The 26,015-nt window shown below is 38.9% G+C and overlaps 1 protein-coding gene across 5 annotated transcripts in view; it reads left to right on the top strand.

The window, feature by feature from the left end:
* Positions 1-26,015, top strand: part of MBNL3 (muscleblind like splicing regulator 3) — a 111,500-nt gene that overhangs the window by 39,854 nt on the left and 45,631 nt on the right. For all 5 annotated transcript variants that reach the window (XM_055338900.1, XM_055338903.1, XM_055338901.1 and 2 more), the window contains exon 2: positions 3,231-4,083. In XM_055338900.1, the coding sequence (XP_055194875.1) occupies positions 3,907-4,083 (177 nt within the window). In that variant the 5' untranslated portion in view covers positions 3,231-3,906. The remainder of the gene's footprint in view (positions 1-3,230; positions 4,084-26,015) is intronic.

The following is a 26,015-nucleotide window of genomic DNA, read 5'->3' as shown; positions in this document are numbered from 1 at the left end:
GCCAGAGTCCAGTTCCTGGTTGCATTTTTCTTTTCCAAAAGTTCAAAATTCAAATTTATTATTCATTATCTATTTCTGTACTTCATGGACCTCTATAAGGAAAATATTTCTCCAGATCCCCTCACTGTTTATGTTCTAAGCAAATCATTTATATAATTATATATGATTATATATATATATGCATACATATATATGTATTCCTTTTTGGTTATTTTTCTTTCACATGTGTTCAGACAGCCTATATAATTTAGTTGTAGGATTAAATTTGAATATATTTTTAAATATAAGCTTACAAACTTGCAGAATGTTCTCTTTTAAGGTATTTTCCATACTACACTAAGTCAACTACAGTATGGAAACTAACTTACTCTTGAAATTCCATCTAGGAACACTACATAGAATTTGTGTTTAAGGAGAATCTAAAAATGAAAGCTTAGGGTAGCCAGTTCTATCACTCATGAAGGCTTTTTTAAGGGGAAGGTTGTAATGTTTATTTAGACTCTTATTAATATGAGTGTCATTGATATGTTATTCACATACTATCCAATTCACCCATTTAAAGTGTAAAATTTAGTGAATGGGTTGTAGTGTATTAAAAAAATTATGCAAGTATCACCTCTAATTCCAGAATAGTTTCATCACTCCATTTTCTCTCCCCAAAGTCCTCACAACCACTGATTTGCTTTCTGACTCTGGATTTGCCTAGTGTGGATATATCATATAAATGGAACCATATAATATGTGGCCTTGGTGACTGGCTTCTTCCACTTAGCATAATGTGTTCAAGGTCCATCCATGTTGTAGCATGTGGCAGTACTTTGTTTCTTTTCTTTTTCTTTGTTTCTTTTAATGAGGGACTAATATTCATTTTGTGGGTGTGTCACATTTTGCATATTCATTCATCTGTTAGTGGACACTTAGGTTGTTTCTACCTCTTGACTATCATGAATAGTGCTGCTATGAACGTGCATGTATAAATAGCTCTTTGAGACCCTGCTTTCAATTGCTAGGGGTATATACCTGGGTATTGTGCTAGGTCATATGGTAACTGTTTAACATTTTGAGGAACTGTCAGGCTGTTTGCCACAGCAGCTGCACTATTTTACATTTCCATCAGCAATGATGTTTCCAATTTTTCCAACTTTTCTGGTTTTTACTATAGCCATCCCAATGCATGCAAAGTGGTATCACATCGTGGTTTTCATTTACATTGCCCCATCTGGCTATTTTTTAAAAATATATATTGTAAATATTTTCCTAGAGATCATTCGCCTGACAACCTTAACTCTCTAGAACGTGATCCTGCATGGAACATATTGCAAAAGGGCCCCCAAACCAGTAAGAGCAGTCAGACTTTCTGCACGAAAGCCTCGCACTTTGCCCCCTAGGCTCATCATTCAGTGCGTAACTAATATTCACTCTTACTCAACATTCATGATTGGCTGTTATGTTTTCCAGAAGGGAGCCAGACAATCTACTATGGCAGGTATTATGTCAGGAAGAGAAATGACAGTACAAGTGACAAATAACAATCTATCACCAAAGGAGGGAAACTATAATAATTTCTAGGATGTTTATGACACCACGTCATCAACTAGAGGTCATATTATGCTCAGTATTTTGTAAGAAAGCAAAGCTACATATAATACATTTTAGAAGGGTTTCCATGAAGAATGACTCAGAGAAACCCATGTGTGAATGGATAAGCTTGCCTGAGTTTTCTAGATATTTAATTTCCTGGAGATATCTAAAAAGATGATATTGAGTTTCATCTTGAATGTGGAAAGACAAATGGAAGATTCAGATTCTGTAAAGTTGTTAAAAATCACATTCAAAAAATTAAGTGAAATGTTTTCAAGAGGGGATCCCTGGGTGGCTCAGCGGTTTAGTGCCTGCGTTTGGCCCAGGGCGTGATCCTGGAGTCCCGGGAGCGAGTTCCATGTCGGGCCCCCGGCATGGAGCCTGCTTCTCCCTCCTCCTGTGTCTCTGCCTCTTTCTCTCTTTATGTCTATCATAAATAAATAAATAAATATTTTTTAAAAAGAAATGTTTTCAAGAACTTGAATTCTACTTTCATGATGAAGTTGACCATTGGTTAATTTGACTGATACTCTAAACTTACTTTTATCTTAGAAAGTCCTCATTATTTCAGTATGTGTCCATGACATCATGGTAATAAATTAACCTTTTATCTATTCTCTCAGCTGAGTTGCTAAAAATTGTTGCTGGTTGACACTGGGTTAACCTGCAAATCCTAAAGCTACAAAGTATTTAATGTATGACTGAACAGTACTTTCTGTTCCATGTTTTTGTAAATGCTGAAACCTCCCTCAGAAGACCTTTACAGAGACTAAGAACTAATAGGGCAAACACAGGGGGGAAAAACCAGTATCTTTTCAGAGGATTTTTTCTTTATCTGAAGCCCTTTTACATTTTACTTCCTCTCTCCTACCTCACTTGCAGTGGGTGTCCGGCAGGTTACATCACAACCATTTTATGTGATCATCAACAACTACATTTCAAATACACACACAGAGTGACCTTTAAGAGCAACTTAAACTTTCTTAGTGATTCCTGGTCTGGATTTTGAGAGCAGATAAGAAAGCCTATCAGACCATAGTAAAGCCAGTTTAATGACAGGTCTTTGGTAGCCTCTAGAAACTGAGGGGCTGTCCTGTCCAGCTCTGGCATTTTTTGTGCAGTGAACCCCTAAATGAATTTCTGCCCCCAAAAAGAATGAAACCATCATCTCTCCTTTTTAATTGGGCTTGTATTTTTTTTTTAAGATTGATTTATTTATTTTAGAGAGAGAGAGCACAAGCAAGTGAGCAAGAGGAGGGGCAGAGGATAAGGAAGAAAGAATACTTGAGCAGACTCCCCGCTGAGTGCAGAGACCCACGTGGGACTGGACATGGGGCTGGATGCAGGGTTTGATTCCAGGACCATGACCTGAGCCAAAACCAAGAACCACTTAACCAACTGAACCACCCCAATACCCCAGTTAGGCTTGTATTTCAACAGTAAATCTATGTGGCTGCCTCCTTTTACTCTACGCTGAGAAATGGTTTTTTTTTTTTTTATTGACAGTGGCCAACGGTACTGCATTACACTGTCAATATCTAGGTGCTTCCTGTTTTTAAATAGGATATGGTACTTCTTTTCCAAATATAGAGTTTAAAACAGAAGTTTTGTATTAGATTAGCTAATTTTATTTTATTTTTTTCTTGCAGGTTTCTGAAAAGTGCCTTTTCTGAAAACTGCTGCTTGGATTCCACTCTTGAGCTGTCTCTTTATAAACCTTACCCAACCCCCAAATCTGGTGCGCTTGTAATTCAGTCTCAGCAACTTGTCCATTCTTTTTTTCCTTTGATTCCCAGTTTTCATAGTCATTTTCCCTCCTCCTATTTAGCAGTAATTTTTTTTACACTTGTAACATCCTTACCAATCTTAATCCTTAAATCCAAGAAATAGGGAGAAGGACATTTCTTCCCTTGATCTGAGACCATTCCATAAATTGAAGGGTAACCAGCAGCATATGCTTTTTGCAAGAATAATTGAAAACATCAACTGGGGAGTACAGAATTCTTTTGAAAGCCTGCCAGTTATTTGAAGTAACTTCAGCAAAGGAAAAAATTAAACAAGCAATATCTTAACCTTTCTGGTTGCCTTGTTAGGAGTTGGTCTCTAATTTAATTTTCAGTTATTTTGATACAGTTTTTGGTTTGTGATTGGCTTTTTGTTTGACAAGACCAAATTTTGGCTAAAACAAAAACCTAAGTGCTAACAAAGAAGCGTTTCACCAAAGCAACCTTACCGCTTCACATATAGCTTGAATTCACTCTTACCTTTTAACAGTAGTGAAACTGTCCTAGAGAGGGTGCACTTGATTCTAACTTTGCTTTCAATATGACGGCTGTCAATGTCACCCTGGTTCGTGACACCAAGTGGCTGACTTTAGAAGTCTGCAGAGAATTTCAGAGAGGAACCTGCTCTCGAGCTGATGCAGATTGCAAGTTTGCCCATCCGCCAAGAGTCTGCCACGTGGAAAATGGCCGTGTGGTGGCGTGTTTTGATTCTTTAAAGGTGAGTTTCATCTACATACACATAATATTTCATTTAAACTTGCTAATGTCTATGTGTACTGAAATATGATGTGCTTTGAAATGAGGAAAGTTAATAATAGCATGGAAGTGGTAGGTTTTTTTTTTTTTAAGACAGGAAGTAGACTCTGTGTTTGTAGGACTACATCGGACTATAGCTCATCTCATCAAAGCCCACTGATTAAGACAGACTTAAATGAAAAGAAACTAAAGAATTTTTGTAGGAGTGAGATGTTGCAGCCTTGCCATACTTCTTTGCATTTGATCTAAATTTTGAATACAGTGATCATAATTCTTGTAGAGCCTAAAGAAGCCCTTTACTGAATTATAACCCTACTAACTGTGTTATCAACATACACTTGGCAGGGACCAGTCAGCTTTCAGAGGACAAGTAAAATCAGACTGAAAGATTATAAGGTGAAAAAATCTCATCATCTCATCATCCAGGAAGATAATATCTTTTAAAGTTTATTTATTTTAGTCATCTCTACACCCAACGGGGCTCGAACTCACAGCTGATCAAGAGTCATCCACTCTTCCGAGTGAGTTGGCCAGGTGCCCCAAATACCGGGCAGTTTTATTTTTTATTTGTATTATTTGTTTGAGTAAGCTCTAGGCCTACCATGGGTCTTGAACTCACAACCCCAAGATGAAGAGTCTCACAGTCTATAGACTGAGCTGGCCAAGGCCCCCTAGCATTTTGAACTTTCTTAGTCAAAGTATATTTTGAACCTTTAACTTAAACATTGCTGCCAAACTAGGATCACTTAATTTTCTTCCAGAACTGATGATTAACGAAGCTTAGATCTGTGAGTACATTTTATAAGCAAAGTCCTATTGCCAAGGTCATCAAACCCAAATATTATGTACTAGAGTATAACCAAAATACAAGAGCAAATGAGATATTATGTAGAATAGAACATATGTGATTGCAGAACAAGAAAATGCACTGACTTTCATGTTTTATTCATAGTTATCTTTAAATTAAGGATAAAGATGTATAAATTAAAGCATAGAAGTAAAAAAATGATAATAGATTCTTGGTTTAATAAGATTTGCTATGATGCATTTGCAAATTTTTTTAAATACGTCAAAATGAATTAAGCTTAATAAGAACCTTTTTAATTTCTTGATATTGTTTTAGCCTCATCATGACCAATTTTACCTCATTAACATTTTTATTTATGGCTGCATTGGTTGACAGAGACATATTCCTTTGTGTGATCATTTCTTCAGAAAACATTTTATCAAATGACACCTTACATAGTTACTTTTTAAAAAAAGATTTTATTTATTTATTCATGAGAGACACAGAGAAAGAGAGAGAGACAGAGACACAGGCAGAGGAAGAAGCAGGCTCCATGCACAAAGCATGATGTGGGACTCGATCCCAGGACTCCAGGATCACGCCCTGGGCCAAAGGCAGGTCCCTAAACTGCTGAGGCACCCAGGGATCCCACATAGTTAGTTACTTTACCTTCTTTCGTGGTTACTAGTTTTTGTTGCAGACCCTCCCAAGTCAAGAATGGAAACTTGTTATTGTAAAAACAAACAAACAAACAAAACCAAAAAACCAGTAATCCTTACCATTGAAAATGTCTGAATTGCTCTTATTTGCAGGAGATATTATCATTAAAGGGCTTATTCTCTACATTTCACTATCATTCAAGTTTCATCTACAATTATTTTGTATGTTATTGAAATTTCCTGCTGTGTTGCCGAGAAATGCCTTGAAGCAGAGAAGAGCACTGGTCTAGTCTCAGGGAAAACAGGAGATATCTTTCATCCAGTCTATCTAGAGGGTCTGGGACAGCACAAGGCACTGTGCATATGTTGTTTCAGGGGACCTGGGGTAGAGTCCCAGCCTTGCTACTGTGTCTGACCTTAGCTACTTACTCTGATAAGGCTTACATTACTCTATCTCAACCTAACTTCCAGGATGACTATGGAAGGTCCATGAGATTATGTAAACGAAAACTTGTGTATTGCTCTAAGAGTGAATTAAATGGAAGATTATTTTCTCACAATGTTTGTCCTAGGAGTTCTTTAAAACAGCTCTATTTAACTAGGGTTTATTGTTTAAAACTCCAAACTCATGTTTCAAATGGACATGCCCAAGGGGCACCTGTGGCTCAGTCAGTTAAGCATTTGCTTTCAGTTTGGGTCATGATCCTAGAGTCCAAATGGACATGCCCAAATCCAGTTGCCATGAGTGTCATATTAGTTCTTCAAGCTGGGTATCACTGTTTTTATAGTTTACTCTTTGATAGAGTTCCTTGCAGGCTTTGTAAATTCTATCTTTCTAGACATCTGGTGGAAGGAGATGTGTGATCTTCCTAATCATTGGTATACTTCAGGTCTGTTCTCCTACTTGGAGTGCCATAAAGGAAACGTTTTGAAGCAAATAAGCAAAGCAATTGTTAACAAAACACTACTGCGCTACCACTTTAAAGCTTGGAAAATGTTTGATTCTGAGATGACATGGATAATGGCCAATGAATATTAATAAGCCACTTAATTATTTAAATACACTGTCTACTCACTATATCCAGTGGTGTTAAAATAATTTTTGCATTATGTTAATATCTTGATGACCAATCACACAGGATAAAGACGATTTCTATAATCTTCACATTTTCATATTTTAATGAAAATTTTAATATTTCAAATACCCAAAGCCTTTCAAACAATTAATTAGTTTGCCATTTAGATAGCACATTCGTCACAGTTCCATGTCCACACAAAAGCTTTGTGGTTCTCTGCTTTTATATTATTCCTTATTGATGATATGTATGAACCCTATCCTGAGTCAAGAGTAATTGACCTATGTGGATTGTACGACTATCTATCTCTAATATACAAATAACATACCTCAATGTTTATTGTAGCATTTGCTACCCTCCTTGAGGTTGTATAATTGAAACACCTTTGAAATCCATCTGTGCACTATTTCTATTTCTATGAGTGGTTAAATAATTGAAGCAATCATTTGATGAGTTTTGGGCTGCTGCTTTTGGTTTTCTGTGTTTTGTTTTTGTAAGGATTCCATTAACACTAGGTACTCTACCAGATGATGATGGTTCTTTGCCTTCATAGGCACATAGATACGATGTTCTACTCACCTCACACGATTATACTCACCTCATAATGAGCGAATGTTGTAAAAATAAGGAGGGCAAGCTTGATGGCTAATTGTGCATTGTGCTGAAGTGCTGTGCCCATCATTCCATGAATGTTGAGTGTTCATTGATGAAGGTTGCACCATCTTCAGATAGACATCTAGATAGTACAGCCCATAGATTAATTTCCAGCCACATGAAAGAGTCTCATGTCATGTTAATATGCAGCTGTTTTTGACTCAATTGCCTAGCCTGCTGGGCACGTTAATTTCAAAATTTCTCTCCAAAATATTGGTTAACCTGTTCTATGCCAATTTCTTTTCTTTTTTTTCCAATTTCTTGATATGACAGTTTGCCACTGACCTATCTTGATACTTCCAGTGCATGTCCCTTATATTTAACAAAATATCATCACTAAAAAGACCACACTAGAATCTTTGTGATCATTTCCATAGCCAAGATTGTGTATCTTCATGTATTCTGCTTCAACAATGTCATGATATCTCCCCTCCATGTCTGAAGCAGTGTGACGTCAACCACTTGTTATCCAGGAAGGGTATAAATTCTGTGATTATTTCATTATGACAGATCAACACCCATTATATCTGCCCACCCTCCTCCCCACTTTGAGTAGTTTTGTAACAAAAATTTCCTGGCAAAGGACTTGGCAGCAAGTATAGTCAGAGGACAGTCATGTCAACCCACATAACATTCCTAAAAGATGGAAACTGGGTGCCAAATGTACATAAAATAGCCCCACATCATGGCTTCAAACATTACATATGATCACAAGTGAAACCGTATTTTGACAAGTGAAACCTGTTGTCTAAGCATATGGATTTGAATCCATCCTTGGAGGTCAGATTGCCCTGAGCTACATGTATATTCTGTACTTAGTCTCACTAGTCACAGCCATGTTCACTAGTTTAATTTTTGACTGAATATTTATGTCATCCCTGTTTGCTAAGGGAAAACTTACTGGGAGCAGAAGACTCCTAGCAACATAATCCCAAGGGTTACTAGATTATGCAAGACTTAGAACCATTTCTAAGCTTGATCAGAGAGGACTGCCTGCACATAGACAGCACTTGTCATCCTGAGACTCAGAGAAAATAACATTTTTCTTCCTTGAGGATATCTATCTTTGGTAATACTGACTGTGAAAAGGAAGCATCTTTGGTAAAAGTCAATGCTATTTCAGACATTTCAAAAACTTTTTTTGAAAGAAAAATGGAATTACAATTAGTACCTAAACAAATAACATATTAACAGCTCAGACTGTTTAAACTCTTTATTTTGAAATAATTTCAGGGATACAGAAAAGTTGCAGAAGTGCTGCAAGGATTGGGGTCCCTGGGTGACTGAGTCAGTTAAGTGGCTGATTCTTGATTTCATGATCTCAGAGTCCTGGGATCAAATCCCATGTTGGGCTCCTTGAGATCAGTGGGGAGTCTGCTTGAGGATTCTCTCTCTCCCTCTGCCCCCCTCCCGCCACCATCTGTCTCTCTCTAAAATAAATTTTAAAAATAAATATAAAATTAAAATAAATAAGATAGAACAAGGAGTTCCTGCATACCCGTCACCTGGCTTCTGGTAATGTCAACAACTTACTTACCTTAGCACAGTTATCAAAACCAGGAAATTAACTGTAGTACAATATTATTAACTAAACTAGAGGCCTTATTTGAATTTCCCCAAATTTTCCCTGATGTCCTTTCTCTGTTCCAGGATCCAGTCCAGGATCCCACGGATTGCACTTACTTGTCATATCTCCTTCATCCCCTCCACTCTGTGACAGTTCCTCAGTCTTTCCTTATCTTTCATGACCTTGGCACATTGGATGAGTACTGCTCAGTTATTTTGTGGAATGCCTCTTAATTTCAATTTGTCAAATGCTTTCTTGTGATTTGATTAAGGTCAAGCATTTTTTGGCAAGAAAACCGCCAAAAAGATGTGCATTGTATCTGAGAGTGCATGATGTTGATGTAGCTTATTACTCATTATATTAACCTTAATCACTTGATTAAGATGATGTCTGCTGGGTTTCTCTGCTGTAAAGTGGGCAGTTTTCCTTTTGTGCAAATTGATAAATATCTTCTTCATTTATTCATCATCTCTTACAATATGCCTTTGATTGTAAGGGGCATCCTAATATCTAAGCTGTTAAAATGTAAACGAGTGTCTTCCTTAGAAGTGATGAGTAGTATGTGCCTATAATTAACGGTCAATCAAGAAGGGAAGTGAGGAGAAAATAGAGTGAGGGCATAACAGAAAAAGAAGCAGTGATGGGCCACCAGAATGACAGGACACTGGAGGATGAGAAGCCCAAGAAGTTTTGTGATGTGTCCGTCCCTGTCATGTGACAATGGGTGACCCTTATGCTGAATGAAGTCCATGCCCCTGGCCACCTCTAACTTATGATCCTCCTACATTAGAAAACTTACCGGCCGTTGTTTTCCAAGATAAATAATATTTCCCTCAATTGTAGAAGTTATCCATATCTATGAAGGAAAGGAAAATACAAAAGAAATCTTGAAAGTCATACACAAGGGGACGCCTGGGTAGCTTAGTGGTTGAGTGTCTGCCTTTGGTTCAGGGCGTGATCCCGGTCCAGGGATCGAGTCCCGCATTGAGTCCTGCATCGGGCTCTCTGCAAGGAGCTTGCTTCTCCCTCTATGTCTCTGCCTCTCTTTCTGTGTCTCTCATGAATAAATAGATAATTTTTTTAAAAAAAGTCATACACAAGAAGATAAGAATAAAATGTAACAAAAGGTAGGTAAAAATGTAAACATCATGCCCACTTCGCCAATATCATCATTTTCTATTTCCATCCAGTTTCTCCATCCTTTATGTGACTGTATATATGTCTCATAAAGCTTGCCTTACCTCTTGTATCCTCACAGACCTCATTCCACCACTCCCTCCCCCAGCCATCCTGTGGAACCAAACTCTCCCTCCATTTATCCCTCCTCTCAGCCTCATGTTCTTCCCAGGGTACCAAAGAAAGAAAGAGAGAAGGAGAGAGAGAAACAGGAGGGAGGGAGGGAAGGAAGGAAGGAAGGAAGGAAGGAAGGAAGGAAGGAAGGAAAAAGAAAAGAAAGGGAAAGGAAAGGAAATCTAGATACTGCTTGATCTTTCATTCAGAGACTTTAAAAAAATATATCACTTATTGTGGCAGTTTTTCTGGTCAGAAAAATAAAAACATCTTTTCTAGAAAACTGTAATATAGAGGAACACCTGGGTGGCTCGGTGGTTGAGCGTCTGCCTTTGGCTCAGGGTGTGATCCTGGGGTCCTGGGATTGAGTCCCACATCAGGCTCCCTTTGGAGAGCCTGCTTCTCCCTCTACCTATGTCTCTGCCTCTCTCTGTGTGTCTCTCATGAATAAATAAAATCTTAAAAAAAGAAAACTGTAATATAGAGACAAAGATTTAAAAAAAAAACCCAAATCTGTAAGTCTGTTACCTGATGAATCTCTTAAATATATATGTCCTTTCAAAATATCTTTTAGTGACAACTGTTTCCTCAAAAAGAAAAAGAAAAAAGATTTCAGTCATTCCATGGAATTCCAAAAGCTTTTCATACTTGTGAAAGAATAGTATTTTAGAAACATACTTCATGTAAAAGATACTATTATTCAAATAATATGCAGCCATCAGAAATTCTATTTGAGGACTATGCAATTGTAATAATATGCTTTATCTTCTACTGATGCCTACTATATTCCAGAAACTTTATACATGCTGACTCTAACCCCCACCATAACCCTGTGTTGGCTTTACTGTTGGATGGGCCAGGTTTCACCAGCTGTGTGGTCTTAAATAAGTACCAACCTTCCTGTCCCTATGTTTCCTCACTTGCAAAAACAAAGAACCTGTCAGCACCTACCTCTGGAGTTAGCATTAAAATGATGTGATCCACATAAGGCACTGGGAACAGAGCCTGGCTCATTATCAGCCCTCAAGAAGTGTCTGTGTTTACCAAATAAATTCTGGGTGCCCTGACAATTTAAACATGAAAAATGAAATTAAACTATCACAGTAATAGAAGAAAGTGCAGGTGAACACTTTTATAACCCCGGGGGAGGGGAAGACTGAAACACACCATCAAAGGCAGAGACAATCAAAGCAAATGATTATTAGAACTGACCACACAATAAAAATCATGCTGAGTGACAGGAAACACAAAAGAATTAGAAGATAAACAATAATTTGGGGAAAATTGTAACTAATTTGACAGATAAAAAGGTCTTTATTTATTTATTTTTATTTATTTATGATAGTCACAGAGAGAGAGAGAGAGAGAGAGGCAGAGACACAGGCAGAGGGAGAAGCAGGCTCCATGCACCGGGAGCCCAATGTGGGATTCGATCCCGGGTCTCCAGGATCGCGCCCTGGGCCAAAGGCAGGCGCCAAACCGCTGCGCCACCCAGGGATTCCCAAAAAGGTCTTTAATATACAGTAAGCCTTACAATTAAAAAAAATTACAAATGGTATTTTCCTAGAAAAATAGTTAAAGGACAGAAACAGTCAAGCAAGACAATCCAATGTAGCCAGTTTCAGCATGGGTACATTTGGATGCATCCTACTGACACAACTACCCTGACACAGCCACCTGTTTCAGCTGTTCCCATCACAGTACATTCCCCCAACCTCCAGTCCAGAGAACTTTTGCTTTGTATTTTAGTTCTTTCTGCATTATTCATGTTTTCTTTCACAAAACTGCTACTCCTAATCAAAAGGAAAAAAAAAGTAGGAAAGAGAAAACCTTTTAGACAGGGTTAACCTCCAAGGGGAAACTAAGATCATCTTTATTATCAAAGAAGTTTTATGACCTTAAATATAATGTTTGCTTACATCTGCAGAGGAAAGTTGAAAATTTCATTGAGCATTTCCTCTACTGTCTGGAGCTGAGAATATGGAATCTTATGTGCCCTAAATACCTTCTCTCCTCCCCTCTGCTCAGTGTCCATTGATAGATAGATACATAGATCTATAAATACATAGATGGATACATTAGATAGATGCAGTGTATTCATCCATTCACTGGATAGGTACTTAGCACCTGTTGGGTGCCAGGCATGGTGCTAGGCATGGGGATCTAGCAGTGAACTAGAAACAGCCCCTGCCCCCATGAAGCCAACAGTCTAGTTGGGGGAGGGACAAACAAAAAGGAATTCAATATTCAGGTGAATTTCACCGTCCACTGTGAAGAATCATGAGGCAGGGAAAGGACACAGAGAATGGGGGAGGGGGGCTGCTGTTTTACATTAAATGGCCAGGCGGAGAGATTTGAAGAGAGACATGAAGGAGGTGAGCGAGTGAGCTATGAGGATTTCTGAGAACATTCCAGGCAAAGGCCTGGAAAATGCAATGGCAAAGGCCCCGAAGCAAGAATGAGCCTGGTGTGTTTTATGAACCTTGAGGTCACCAAGGTGACTGGAGCAGAGGGATGAAGGGGAGAGCGGTGGGAAACGAAGTGGGAGAGGTAACAGGAGAATGAGGAGATCAGTTGGGGCTGTGTCTATCATGTCCGAGATGAGGAAGGACACTGGAAGCCTGCGCTAGACGTCAACTGGACTCTTCTGAGGTATATCTTTTCCCTGCTGCTTTTGCTCTGTATTTTTTTGTTGTAATAAATCTTAGCCAGTAAGTCCTATAAAGCCTCTGGCAAATTGCCAAGCAAGGCTCTTCCACACCACACATTATCCTTCTATATACATTATTTACCTGATGATTTTCTTTTACTTTTGACTTTTTAGAAAAATGTTATGAGCAGATTGTTTCTTTCCCTTTTTGTTTTTTTAAATTTAATTTTTGAATGGACAGTGTATTTTAATAGTCCAAAAAATGTTAACAACCAATGACCATGAATTGATGAATAGATAAAATGTGTTTTCTGCCTATAATGGGCTATTCTTGAGCTATAAAAAGGAATGAAGTACTGATACGGATGATCGTTGAAAACATTAGGTGAAGTGCAAAAAGGCAGTTCAGAAAGACTACATATTGTACGTGTTGTATGATTTCATTTATGTGAAGTATCCAGAGTCGTCAGCAAGTCCATAGATGGAAAGCAGATCAGTGTTGACAGGGGCACTGGTGGCAAGGAGAGAATAGGTTGAGAGAGCAGTGGGAAGTGACCGCTAATGGGTAGATTTCTTTTGGGGATGATAAAAATGTTCTAGAAGTAGACAGTGGTGACGGTTGCAAAACTGGGTGAATATACAGAAAACCGCTGCCATGTACACTTTAAAGGGGGGGACTTTATGATATATGAATATCTCAAAAAAGTAAAAAAAAATAAGTATAAGATGTATGCAGTAAAAAAAACCAATAAGGGTATGCAGTGAAGTTTCCCTCTCATTTTTTTTCCTGCAGCTATGACCTCGCAACCAATGTATTGAGTTTTCTCTCTCCCATAAATATTTTATGAACATACATGCAAATATATACATACCTAGTCTCACTTTTTTACACAAATAGTAGCATACTGTTCTTCTCCTTGCTATTTTTGTTTTAGTTACAAACGTTAAATGGAGAAAAAAAGATATACCATGCTGACATTAATAAAAAAAAAGATTTACTAACTAGAACCCAGTATTTGTGTGCAATTCTGTTCATCTTTAATGTACACAAATACTGGGTTCTAGTTAGTAAATCTGTCACTCACAGGCACATGTAAGCACTTTATATGGATGCTGGGGCTGAACAAACAGGTGAATAGAGAATCGATAACAATAGCCAGCTTCTTCACCATCACAAAAAAGAGTTCAAAGTAAGGAAAAGGGGAAAGCTAGAACAAATCATGTGGTGTGGATTAGAGTGGAAACATCAGTATGTTTATTTTCATATATTCACAGACAGATACAGAAATAGACATAGAGATGTGTGTAGGCATGGATCAACATACATGCTTATGTCTCCTGGCTCTGTCTTAGGAGGACCCACAAGCAAGGGCACCCCAATAGTAATAAACATACCTAGCACCCAGCTCTTGGTCTCCAAATACCATTCTTCAATAAGGGAACCAGGGCTCCTTGGAATAATAGCTGATGCTAGACTGAAGCAGGGAAAGTAAAAGATGAGCCTTTAATGTCTTATGGGGCCAGAAAGTAAGTAAGTGCTCAAAAATTAGTAGGGCATGACAAGAAGACATGGGAGCCAGTCTGAAGAGGCTCCCACCCGCCAAAGTGTCAAGGTCTTAAAGACAAGGAAAGATTGAGGAACGGTCACAGATTGGAGGAGAGTAAGGAGACATCTACAGGTTAATGCAATGTGACATTGTGGATCCCATCCTGGAACACAGAAAGGACATTTGGAGGCAAATTGGTAAAAATCAAAAAGTCTTTCATTTAGTTAATAGGGCACTAGAGTTAATTTCCTGGTTTTGATAACACTGCTATGTATGGTATGTAAGTTGTCTACGTGAGTGATAGGAATCTGAGTGAAGGGTATGCATAGACTCTCTGTACTATTTTTGCAATTTTTCTGTAACTCTAGAGTTATTTCCAAATAAAATGTTTCTAAAAGTTAGCTTTTTTGTTCTTACACAAGCATCTCCTGTCCTCTGATACTCAGAAATACAGTGAGGTACTGTTTCTTTTCATTTTGCTTTCTTCAGCCTCAGGTATGTTCATGAGAAAATGCTGATGTCTGTGCAATGGCTGATCCTGGGCCTGACCACAACCAGCTGGATGAGGCAGAGAGTTAAATCATTAAGAAAACTTTCAGGGGCACCTGGGTGGTTCAGTAGCTGAGCATCTGCCTTTGGCTCAGGTCTTGGTCCCGGGGTCCCAGGATTGAGTCCTGCATCAGGCTCCCCACAGAAAGCCTGCTTCTGCCTGTGTCTCTGCCTCTCTGTGTCTCTCATGAATAAATAAAATCTTTTTAAAAAAAGAGAAAGAAAGCTTTCATACCCGTAGTAGTGCTTCACAAACCTAGATAATCTAGAATTGGGGCTGGAGAAGGAAGACCATTGAATTCAAACTGTTAGGATTTCCAGATAAGGAAACTGGAGATCCATTGAGGGAGAGTCACCTACCCCAGGTCACATAAGCAGTTACCAGAGAGCCTGGGGACCCCCGTGTTCTAATCATTTCAGTTACCACCACCACTACCCCCCGCCATAGAGAAGAAAGAAATGGAAAAAACATCAATTGGGCTATCATTTTTACTAGACCAAAATCATCTGGCCCTTACCTTGGTCAGATTGTGTCATGTGATACTGGTGTGTGCTGTCTGTGAAGTTTTGTGGTTCCCCTTCACTTTTTGTACTTCAAAAGGTGGGCCAGGGGGCGCGGGGAGGAAGCCAGTGTTGCCATTCCTAATCCCTCCTTCATTTATTGTTTCATGACACTGCATTTAGATTAAGACTTTAAAATTATTTTTATTATTTTTAAAGAGTTTATTTATTCATGAGACACACACAGAGAGAGAGAGACAGAGAGACCGAGACAGAGACAGAGACACAGGCAGAGGGAGAAGCAGGCTCCATGCAGGGAGCCTGACATGGGACTCGATCCTGAATTTCCATGATCATGCCCTGGGCTGAAGCAACCACTGAGCAACCTGGGCTGCCCAAGACTTTTTTTTTTATTTTTTGAGATAGAGAGAGAGAGAGAAAGAAAGAGAGAGAGAGAGAGAACCTTGAGCTGGCGAGGGTTGGGGGGTGCAGAGGGAGAAAGAGAATCCTACGCAGGCTCCATGCCTGAGGCAGGGCTTGATCTCATGATCCTGAGGTCATGACCTGAGCCAAAATCAAGAATCCAGTGCTCAACCAGCTGTGCCACCGAGGCGCCCTGCATTTAGATTGAGAATTTATTTTTTTTAGAATTTATTTATTTATTCATGAGAGACACAGACAGAGGGGCAGAGACATAGGCAGAGGGAGAAGCAGACTCCTCACAGGGAGCCCTATGCAGGACTCGATCCCGGACCCTGGGATCACTCCCTGAGCCAAAGGCAGACCTTCAACCGCTGAGCCACCCAGGCGTCCCTAGATTGGGATGTTAAATTAAGGTTCATATTTAGTTCTTTGATAGTCACTGGGGCTATTAATTTTAAGAAGAAAGAGGAAGAGAGGCCAGGTAGCTGGATGGTTTTTATTTGTAGACAAAATTAACTTAATGATTTAATTAATTTCTTTAGTTGTTTTATTTAATGGCCAAGAGTCAGAACACCGAGCTGTCTCAACTTCCTTGTCTATCTTTCTCCCTCAAACCTTGTGTTGCTGAATTAGTTAGCTAGAGTTGGGGATTTTGACTGGCTGTGGATCATATACATCTTCGCTGCATGAAACTCTGACATCTGATTCTTTTATATATTCATTAGTACAATGCCCTAGTTAGAGAGGTACCTGTCACAGATCAGCTGAAACTATTGCAGTGGCAGTTCAAGTTTCATGATGGTCAAATAGTATTTCGTAAAATAACTCGGAATCTAACTCAACTCATTTAAAATGTTGTTTTACGGGAGCATAGCTCAAGATCATTTCTCTCCACCTCAAAGCCAAGGCTGCCATTGGCCATCAGGTGAGAAAGGAATTGCAATATGGCCAGGGTTGTATTTTTCCACCACAATTTGATGCCATTAAGACCAACTGCTTGCCACAGGAACCCTGAATAGTGTGAAATACCTGAAAATCAGAAGTTTGAGAACTATCTACTGTATGTCAACTCTTTTGTTTGGAAGAAACTCTTACATGTTAGAGAAATGTATACCTGATTCTACTTGATCATTAAATAATTCTCTTCATGTTGTGGAGCTGTCTGAAGTCATTACAAATATTGTCTTTTTCCCTACTTCAAGTTTTTGTGAAATGTGGATGCCAGGCACTTCTGTGCATCTGGAAATAGCAATTAGCTTTTCGAGAAACCTGACTTTATTCATAGAACATCATTTACCTACTGTTCTTTTTTGCCCTTACAGATTAGCTTTCTGCTCTTAATGGCCCTGACCTTACCATCTTTTCCTCTGTCTCAGCCTGCTGCTTGATTATTGACCTATAGGGTTATATATTCCAGAAGAATCTTGGTCGTTCGGTCTTTCCTCATTTATCTCTAAGTAATCTTCTCATTTTCTTCTGTATTTTCCTCCTCTCTGTAATCAGTCTTCAGTTTCTTAAATTGATATTTTTTGTAGTCAATGCTGTAGAATCCAGATTTGCCATCCTGTGTAGGTTTTGAAACAATGCTTTTATTTCTGTGCCTTTGATTCTCATCATAGGGTCAAGTTTTATTGCTAGATGTAATTAGGAGTTTGATTGGCTCATTTTCCTGACTTTCTTGATATTGCTTTCTTAAAAGTCAGTAAACGATTCCATTTATTCTTCAACCTTTTATTCTCTATCTCCACTGTTTGGGCTTGGCCATCTTGTCTCCAGAGTCAGAGTAAATTATTTCTTTCAATATCTTGTTCATGATGAGTTTGTATAATGTTGCTTAGTTTAATCTGTGATTTAGTTAAGTACAGTAGATATGGCTGTAGGGTCCATCAATTTTGGCAGATATAATTTGGTCATAGGCATTTAAATATTTGCTATAAATTGGATTTTTTTCTATCCTAAGTGGCCATATGTTTTTTGTTGAAACTCCAGTTTTTATTTACCCACTGGAAATTGGTAGAGAAGAAATTTTCTCCTACCCATGTGTTCGTGGATATGCGGTGGACAAGTGAAGGTAGTTTCCACACTGTGAAAACCATCCACAAGTTGGAAAATGTACCATTCACAGTGATATAACTGTTAAATATGTGTTAAATATGACAAATTCCCTCAGCTGAGACCTATCTTATGTGTCAGCCATGATTTGCTAGCTGACTATAAAATAGTAAAGTTGTAATTTCTGTCCCTAGCACACAGCAATGCAAACAAGAAACCTTTTTATCTGGGACTTTAAACTCTTCACCCACCTTTTATATGCAACTTGGTGCACGGAGTAGGCAGCATTGTAGTATCGATCAGCTCTTACTCAGTTCCAAACTTTTTTGGAGACTCCATTTTTAAAGGTCACGCATTCTTTTTAGACCAGCCACACTGTTTCATTGTCTTAACATTTCTGTTCATTCTATTTATGAAAGAGTAACACTGAAGTAACACTTCGAGAATGTTTATCTTCAAGAACTTGGTGTTCTTGTTTTAAACATTTGATGAATACCTATCTCAGAATTTGTTTCTCTGTTGTTAATGTTTATGCTTATCACATGCTCCATTAAACAAACTTAAAATTTTTGTAGTTTTTTTAGAAATATGACCTCTAGAATTTTTGCAAATTCATGGTTATTTCTCTTTATTTTATTAGCCAGGAAAGCATTCTGTGTAGAAGCAAATTAAATATTCAAATGTAAGTAACTGAAAAATTTTAAAACCTTGTCTATTGTTTTGCCAGTACTCCAATGGAGGACGGATTTATATTTTTGCCAGCTTTATTAAGACATCATTGACATATAACATTGTATAAAGTTGTACAAAGTGATGATTTAATACAAGCAGATAGTGTGAAATCTTTAACACAATAGTTACTTAACTCTATCACTTGCGTAATTACTTTTTTGCAATGAAAAAGTTTAAAATTGACTCTTTTAGCAACTTTCAAGAATATAATTCAGTTATTATTCACTAAAGTCACCACGTGGTACATTACATCCCCAAACTTATTTGTCCTATAAGTGAAAGTTTGTACCCTTGGACCAACATCTCTCTGTTACCCCCAGCCCCTAGTTCCTGGTAATCTCCACTCTATTCTGTGTTTCTCACTTGAGATCGTATAGTATTTGTCTTTATGTGTTCGGCTTATTTCACTTAACATAATGACCTCCAGGTCCATCCATGTTGTCGCAAAGGGCAGGATTTCCTTCTTTCTCGTGGCTGAATAATATTCCATTGTATGGATACCAGAATATTGCCTTATTTTTCAAAGAAGTCTTAGAAGTCTTCTGTCCGGTTGAATGTCTGTTTCTTGAGTGAACAACAGATGTAATCATGGAAATAATCCGCAGCGAAGCGCAGTATCAGCAAATAGTACAGAGAAAACACTGCCTTGTAATAACATCCCAAGCAAGGACTCCTTGTGTGGCCTTGAGCAAGACGCTCTGTTTCTCTTCATACAAGAGCAAGCAGCAGCACTCAATTTGTAGGACTATTGGTTGTGGTTTACTACAAGGATTTTATAAATGTCAGGGGTTATTTAATGCTGAAAGTCCTGTTAAATCCATTAAGAATTCTATATGCATTCAATTCCCCAAAGAAATGATTCATTCAACAAACATTTATTGAAACCTATTACTTGCTAGGCACAGGGCTCAGGACTGTGCAGGATACAGTTAGGGAAGACATGATCCTTGCCTGACCTCTTAGTATGAAGCCGCTTGTGTTATGTGCCATAAGCCAGGTACAAACTAACCGCTAAAAGAGTGCAGGGGGAGAGGCAGAGGCTGAGATTACGTCCAGCTGTGGCATTGAAAAATGCAGTCATGGGAGAAGTACTATTTGAGATATTCTTTGAAGGAAGGATAGCATGGTATCCCAGGCAGAGAGGCATAACCTGAGCAAAGAGAGGAAAGGTGGGATGTAGGGGGAGGGAGGGAGGTGTTAAGTCAGCTTGGCTGAAGCTAGAGCTTGTGTTGTCAGAGAAGTAGCCTTAAAAGTCCGTGAGGAGTTTGAACTTGATTTGGAGCTCTGAGGAGTATGACGGTTTCTAAGTGGAGAATTGACATCATCTTAAGTGAAGGTCTGCCATACTTTTCTCGGTTTCACCTTGTTTACCACCGTATCTTCTGTGCCTCACACAAGTCTAGTACATATTGCGAGCTTGGAAAGTATTTGCTGGATGAAACATGAGCTTGCTGAATCACTTGGAAGAGGGGAGAATAAATACGGGGCTCACCTGCAAGGTGCCCTGTCACCTCTCTTTCTGCATCTGGACTTCTACCCCCATTACTTAAATATGAATTGAAAACTGTATATGCCCATGTGCTGACTTTTCACTCAACCACATTTTAACCTAGATATGATGGCTTACACACTGCTTATTTTTGCAAATTTAATTTCATCCCTTAGCATTATAGAGATGTTCTTTGGTCAAATGCTGTTGGATGCTCTCTAAAGGTTGCATTTTTGAGTGCTTTTACTCCATATATGGATTTTAAAAGATTTTTGCTGAGTGGTCCCTGTTAAATATTATTTTAAAGTATTTATTTGTGTGATTAATTGTGTGTGGTAATAAATTTATGTTGTTTATTATTGTGATTAGTGTGATCATCTTGTAATATTCAAGCATTATTTTTTTTTTGCCTTACAATGCTTGAAATAGAATTTCATAGCAAATGGCTAGCTTGCAAATCAAAGTATTCTTGGAAACATGATTAGCACTAATAAGGTCATTCTGAGTCAAGTACAGGGTCATAATCTGCAGAAGAGGGTTCTGTGTAAAAGGTGACTGCCTAGTCCAATAAAAATATATATCTGAAGTTTAATTAATAACTTACTCTGAATGTACAGTGATCTTTTAAAAGTCCAAAGAGTTTGATCCTAGAAAGGCAAAGAAAAATTCCCAGAGAGCCCATGCACTGATATTTTTAAATAAACTTAACTAGAGCCCTCAATAGCTAGAACTGAGTGCAAGTAATCGGCTTTTAAAAGAAATGGGAAAAATGATTTCAAGATGTTGTCTAGGTTTATAAGCTATATCTTGGAGTTTGTGTAGTCAAGCTCAATCTCTTGTACCTTCTCTATCTTCCTCTTTGTTTCTGTGTCATGATATCTGTTCTTCAGAACAGAAATTGCTATGGGTATAATCCTCATTAATGGAGATACGATTCAGGTTTGGGCACCTAACTACTTTCAAACACAGTAAAGGTGCCTGGAATATTTTAGAAAAATGTCTCAGTAAAGAAGGAAACTTTAATAACTTTTAGGATTTAGCATTCAAGCCGACATCATCTAATATTTTGTAGTAATATCCATAATTGTGACTGGAATATGTTAATAGGTAACTGACAGCTAAACCAAAACTGAGACTCTCACGTTTCTCCCCAGTTCTCAAGACGTCACTCTGGGGGCACAGGACATTTGCTCCATCTTTGAAGTATTATCGATAAAACATATTTAATCATATTTCATTTGTTGCTCCCCCAAATTTCCCATTCTCCCACCAGAGAAATGCATAAGAAAAAGTGACATTGCTTCCTGTCAGAGATTGTAGGAAGGAAGGAAGGAAGGAAAGAAGGAAGGAAGAGGCACCTGTTGAGAAGCTTTTCATTCTGCAATACTTCAGCTCAATAATAATGTATTTGAAACAAAACCAGAACGAAGGTGTAATGGGTAAAATCACACACTAATGAAAAGGCAGTAAAAGAGAAAGTGAGACTCCCCCAGAGAGAGAATTATCTGTACCATTCTTTTTTTTAAGATTTTATTTATTTATTCATGAGAGACACAGAGAAAGGGGCAGAGACACAGGCAGATGGAGAAGCAGGCTCCGTGCAGGGAGCCCGATGTGGGACTCGATCCTGGGTCTCCAGGATCACGCCCTGGGCCAAAGGCAGCGCTAAACCGCTGAACCACCCAAGCTGCCCTGTACCATTCTTCATCATGCATTCTCCACTCTAAACTTCTTGGCTTTCCCTGAAGCAACAATGAACAGCTGTGGTGAATACCGGCTCCAAGAAGTCTCATCCTCCCAATCACACATGCTCCTCCTTCTCCATAGCACCACTACACGCCTCACATCAGTCACCTTTGATGTCTACCTGCCCCCTGGGTTTTCTGTGATTTCTGTCACCATTGTGTCAAGTGCTAGAGCGTCACATGTCTCTGCAGTCTGGGGAGAGAGATTTGCAAACTCCTTGTGGGCAGGTTCTGTGTCCTCTTCCTCTGTGTATCTTCCTCAGGGTCCAGCAGTCTTTTTTACAAAGAGGTGCTTATCAACCAGTATACTTTCTTTTATCAGGCAGCAAGAACAATGCAGTTCAATCTATTCTCCCATGTACTGTGGTTGCCAGAAAGCACACAGCTCCATTTAGGGCACCGCCAAAGTAATTAACCTGTGTGCAGAGTTTTAAAGTTTTTGCTGTGGTTCTTCCTGATGTCCCACCTTCCCCAACACATAGTCTCACTCTTACTCTTTAGGTTTAGATAGTGATCTTACTGGCAAGATATCTTTCTTGTCTTTGGGGAGGAATGCAGTGAGAAAGCAAGGGGCCAAGGGAAGGAGCTAAATCTATGTTGAATTCACTATTTCGGCTTGTGAAGCTGTCTGGTTTTCATTTAGACGCGTCCACACATTGCAGTCAGTCTGGTGTTGGAAACTGGGGGCCTCGGTTGGAAACAAGCTGGCAGTGGTACTCAGAAGGAAAGTCAGTGCTGTTGAGACTACTGATTGTACAGAAGGGGAAGAATTACAAATACCGGACACTCCTTAGACCGCTGTTGAGTTTCTTCCAAGGGAAAGAATGGACAGTGTTGTCTGAGATATACTGTTTCTTTACTGCATTGCTGCATGTACAACCAATGAACTTTGTATTCGGTGCTTGCTTTGAGGTTGGGGAATCTATCAATACCTCAGCTTTTGATTATCCATGCTGCAATACCATCGTCAGCATTGGGTTGTTTGCCTATTTGACATGAAAAGTAGTTTCCTCCTTTTAGCTTTCTTTGCCCACGTCTTTTTTTGGGGGTGGGGTGTGAGGAGAAGGGGTAATGCTTCCAAAAGAGTGTGCTTTCTGCAGTAAGTAAAGTTACTTATTTATTGGAGAGCTGAGAAGAATTTTCTAGAAAACCTTTTGTTGCTTAAACTTGGGTACATGGGAAACATTTAGAGAAACACCCTCAGGTGAGGCTTGTAGAGCACATGCAAGCGACATGTAATAAATACACAGCTCATAGTACCTTTAAAACTAATAGCACTATTTGTAAATAGAAGATGAATGTGTTTTTTTTTTTAATTTATTTATGATAGTCTCCCAGATAGAGAGAGAAGCAGAGACACAGGCAGAGGGAGAAGCAGGCTCCATGCACCGGGAGCCCGACGTGGGATTCGATCCCGGGTCTCCAGGATCAGGCCCTGGGCCAAAGGCAGGCGCTAAACCGCTGTGCCACCCAGGGATCCCTGAATGTGTTTTCTAAGAGTAATAGAATAGAATAGAATTTCAAAAAGTCTAATCCTTTTTCTCCATGATCTGGGCTGGACTTTTTTTTAATCTTTTTTAAAAATTATTTTTAATTCATCTCTACACTCACTGTGGGGCTCAAGCTCACAACCCTGAGACCCAAAAGCCACATGTTCAACTGACTGAGCCAGCCAGGTGCCCCAGGACTGGCCTTCTTTCATATGACGGTTAACATCATTACTGAGGTTAGAGATGTGGGATTCCAGTATCCAAATCCCTTCGGTCTCATCTTTTGGAAACTGGATTATCGGTAACACAAGAAAATGCTTAATAAATAGCTAAATCCATTGTCAGATAGGATAGTATTCCCACAGAGCAGAACTTCTCAAGGCTCTTGTTAGCACACTAGCAGCACCAGCTTCACCTGGGAACTATTAGAAATGTAAGTTCTCAGGCCCCACTGCAGACCTGTTGGATCAGAAACTCCAGGAGCGGGTCTGACAGTGTTTGAAGAAGCCCTCCTGGTGATTCTGACAAATGCTAGGTTTGAGAACCATTGATTTAGAGATTTCTCAGTGCTCTGCATTGTTCCCTTCATGCTTCTGCTTTTCTTTCTGTCCACTTTTGTCCCCAAAACTTCATACTTGGGTTATTGTTTCTATTCCGATCCTGGGGAAAGAAAGCCACGTCTTGTTCTGGAAGGCTTCCGTATCTCTGGGAAACTTATTCTCTTTCTCCCCCGCCAGGAGCACCACAATACTCAGTAGCTAAGATAAGGCGCTGAGAACCTACTGCAAGGAAGACAGTTTAGTTCTGCTGAGGCCAACATTTCTCAAAATTCTTTGGCCACAGAACCCAATTTTTAAAAAGATTTTATTTGTGTATTCATGAGAGAGGCACAGACATAGGAAGCAGGAGATGCAGGCTTCCTATAGGGAGCCTGATGTGGGACTAGATCTCAGGACCCTGGGATCAGGACCTGAGCCAAAGGCAGATGCTCAACCACTGAGCCACCCAAGCGCCCTCACAGAAACATATTTTTGTGGAGTGTATAGAACCTTCCCATTGGTGTCTAAATGTTTGAAACCAAGAAGAAAAAAAATGATTTCAATAATTTATCAATTCTCATTATTTGGAAAGATTAGTGACTTTTTTTCATACCCCCAAAGCTCTGTTGTAGGTGTTTCTAGCTGCCACAAGTGGACATTGACAGTTTTATACCCAAGCAAGTATGGGGACTTGTATATATATATATATATATATATATATATATATATATATATATATGGCATATATTGTAAGGGCAGGAAAGTTTTCCCTTCATCCCTTCTAGGCTCTTTGGCTGGTGTAAGAATTAGATTGCTATCAGACAGCTTAACAGGAGGCAGCTAAACAAAGATTTAATAACATGTTTTTCTCCTATGTACATGGGAGAGACCCATGAAAACTGAGTCATTCCCCCAGATGGCCGAAACCATCACCTTATCTACCATATTTAGCTAAAGACAAAAAGGTGATCAGGAAAAGCACAATAAACATGGGTATGATCCTTATGCAGATTTAAGATTCTGCAGACTTAGAGTCATCCTCTTCTTAGTACAGCCAGGACATCCCCACAAATAGTGTAAATGTAAATGTCCCGTACAAAAGGGTAACTTCTCAGTTTTCAGGGCTTCACCTATGTCTGCCGTTTCTTAAAAATCACTGGTTTAAAATAATCAATATGCCAAAGGGGCATAATTTGGGGTGGCAAAATCTGGTCCCATTCCGTACGTGCCTTGCTATATGCTTATATGTAATATACATGATATATTTACCAGTTTTTTACAATAGAAATAGATATATCACATATTCAATCATGTTTCACACTTCTATGAGTCAATCTCAGCTTCTAAGAGGTCGAGTTATTGAGATGAAAAATTAGCTCAAACATGTATAAAGAGGGGCACCTGGGTGGCTTAGTGGTTGAGCGTCTCCCTTTGGCTCAGGTCGTAACCCCGGGATCCACATGGGGCCCCCTGCAGAGAGCCTACTTCTCCCTCTGCCTATGTCTCTGCCTCTCTGTGTCTCTCGTGAATAAATAAAATATTTTAAAAATGTATAAACAGTTTTATAACAAGACTCAATTTTATTACTTATCAATTTACATAAGTAATATTCAAAATCCCTTTGATCAATTACTTGCTAGTATTTTAGGCACTATTACCATCTTCCCTTATAGACTCTTAATTTGTTCTCCTAAATTACCTGGGGAAAAAGAGTTGCCTGATTTCTTTTGATCATTTTAATATAGGTTATAAATAAAATACAGCAGCAGTTGTAACGATGTAAGAATTGAAAAAGCACCAACCGAAAGGTGCAATGCTCCAAATGTTTCATATAATAGAAATCACTTTGAGTGTTTTCTTCATTAGATTCTAAAGTAAATTTGTGTTCTGTGAGATCTTTAAGTAAGGAGCCTGTGATGGTGGGAAAGTGTCTCTTGACTAGATAAACTTGTCTCCCAAGTAGGCCCTGGTTTATTGTTTCAGTTATTTTCAAGGATAAGATTAAAACCTGGATCTTTCCTTTTTCCTCTGGTATCTAGTTCTGAGAAGCAAAGTGTCCTTGGCTTTTTAGCATTGTATATAAATTCCATCCCTGGGCATGTGATAATTTCTATTACCCATGTAATCAAGGATTACCCATATAG

Source organism: Nyctereutes procyonoides, unplaced genomic scaffold, assembly GCF_905146905.1.
Source record: "Nyctereutes procyonoides isolate TBG_1078 unplaced genomic scaffold, NYPRO_anot_genome, whole genome shotgun sequence".
Taxonomy (NCBI): domain Eukaryota; kingdom Metazoa; phylum Chordata; class Mammalia; order Carnivora; family Canidae; genus Nyctereutes; species Nyctereutes procyonoides.
The sequence above is the reverse complement of the archived record's forward strand: the minus strand, read 5'-3'. Positions and strand labels throughout refer to the sequence as shown.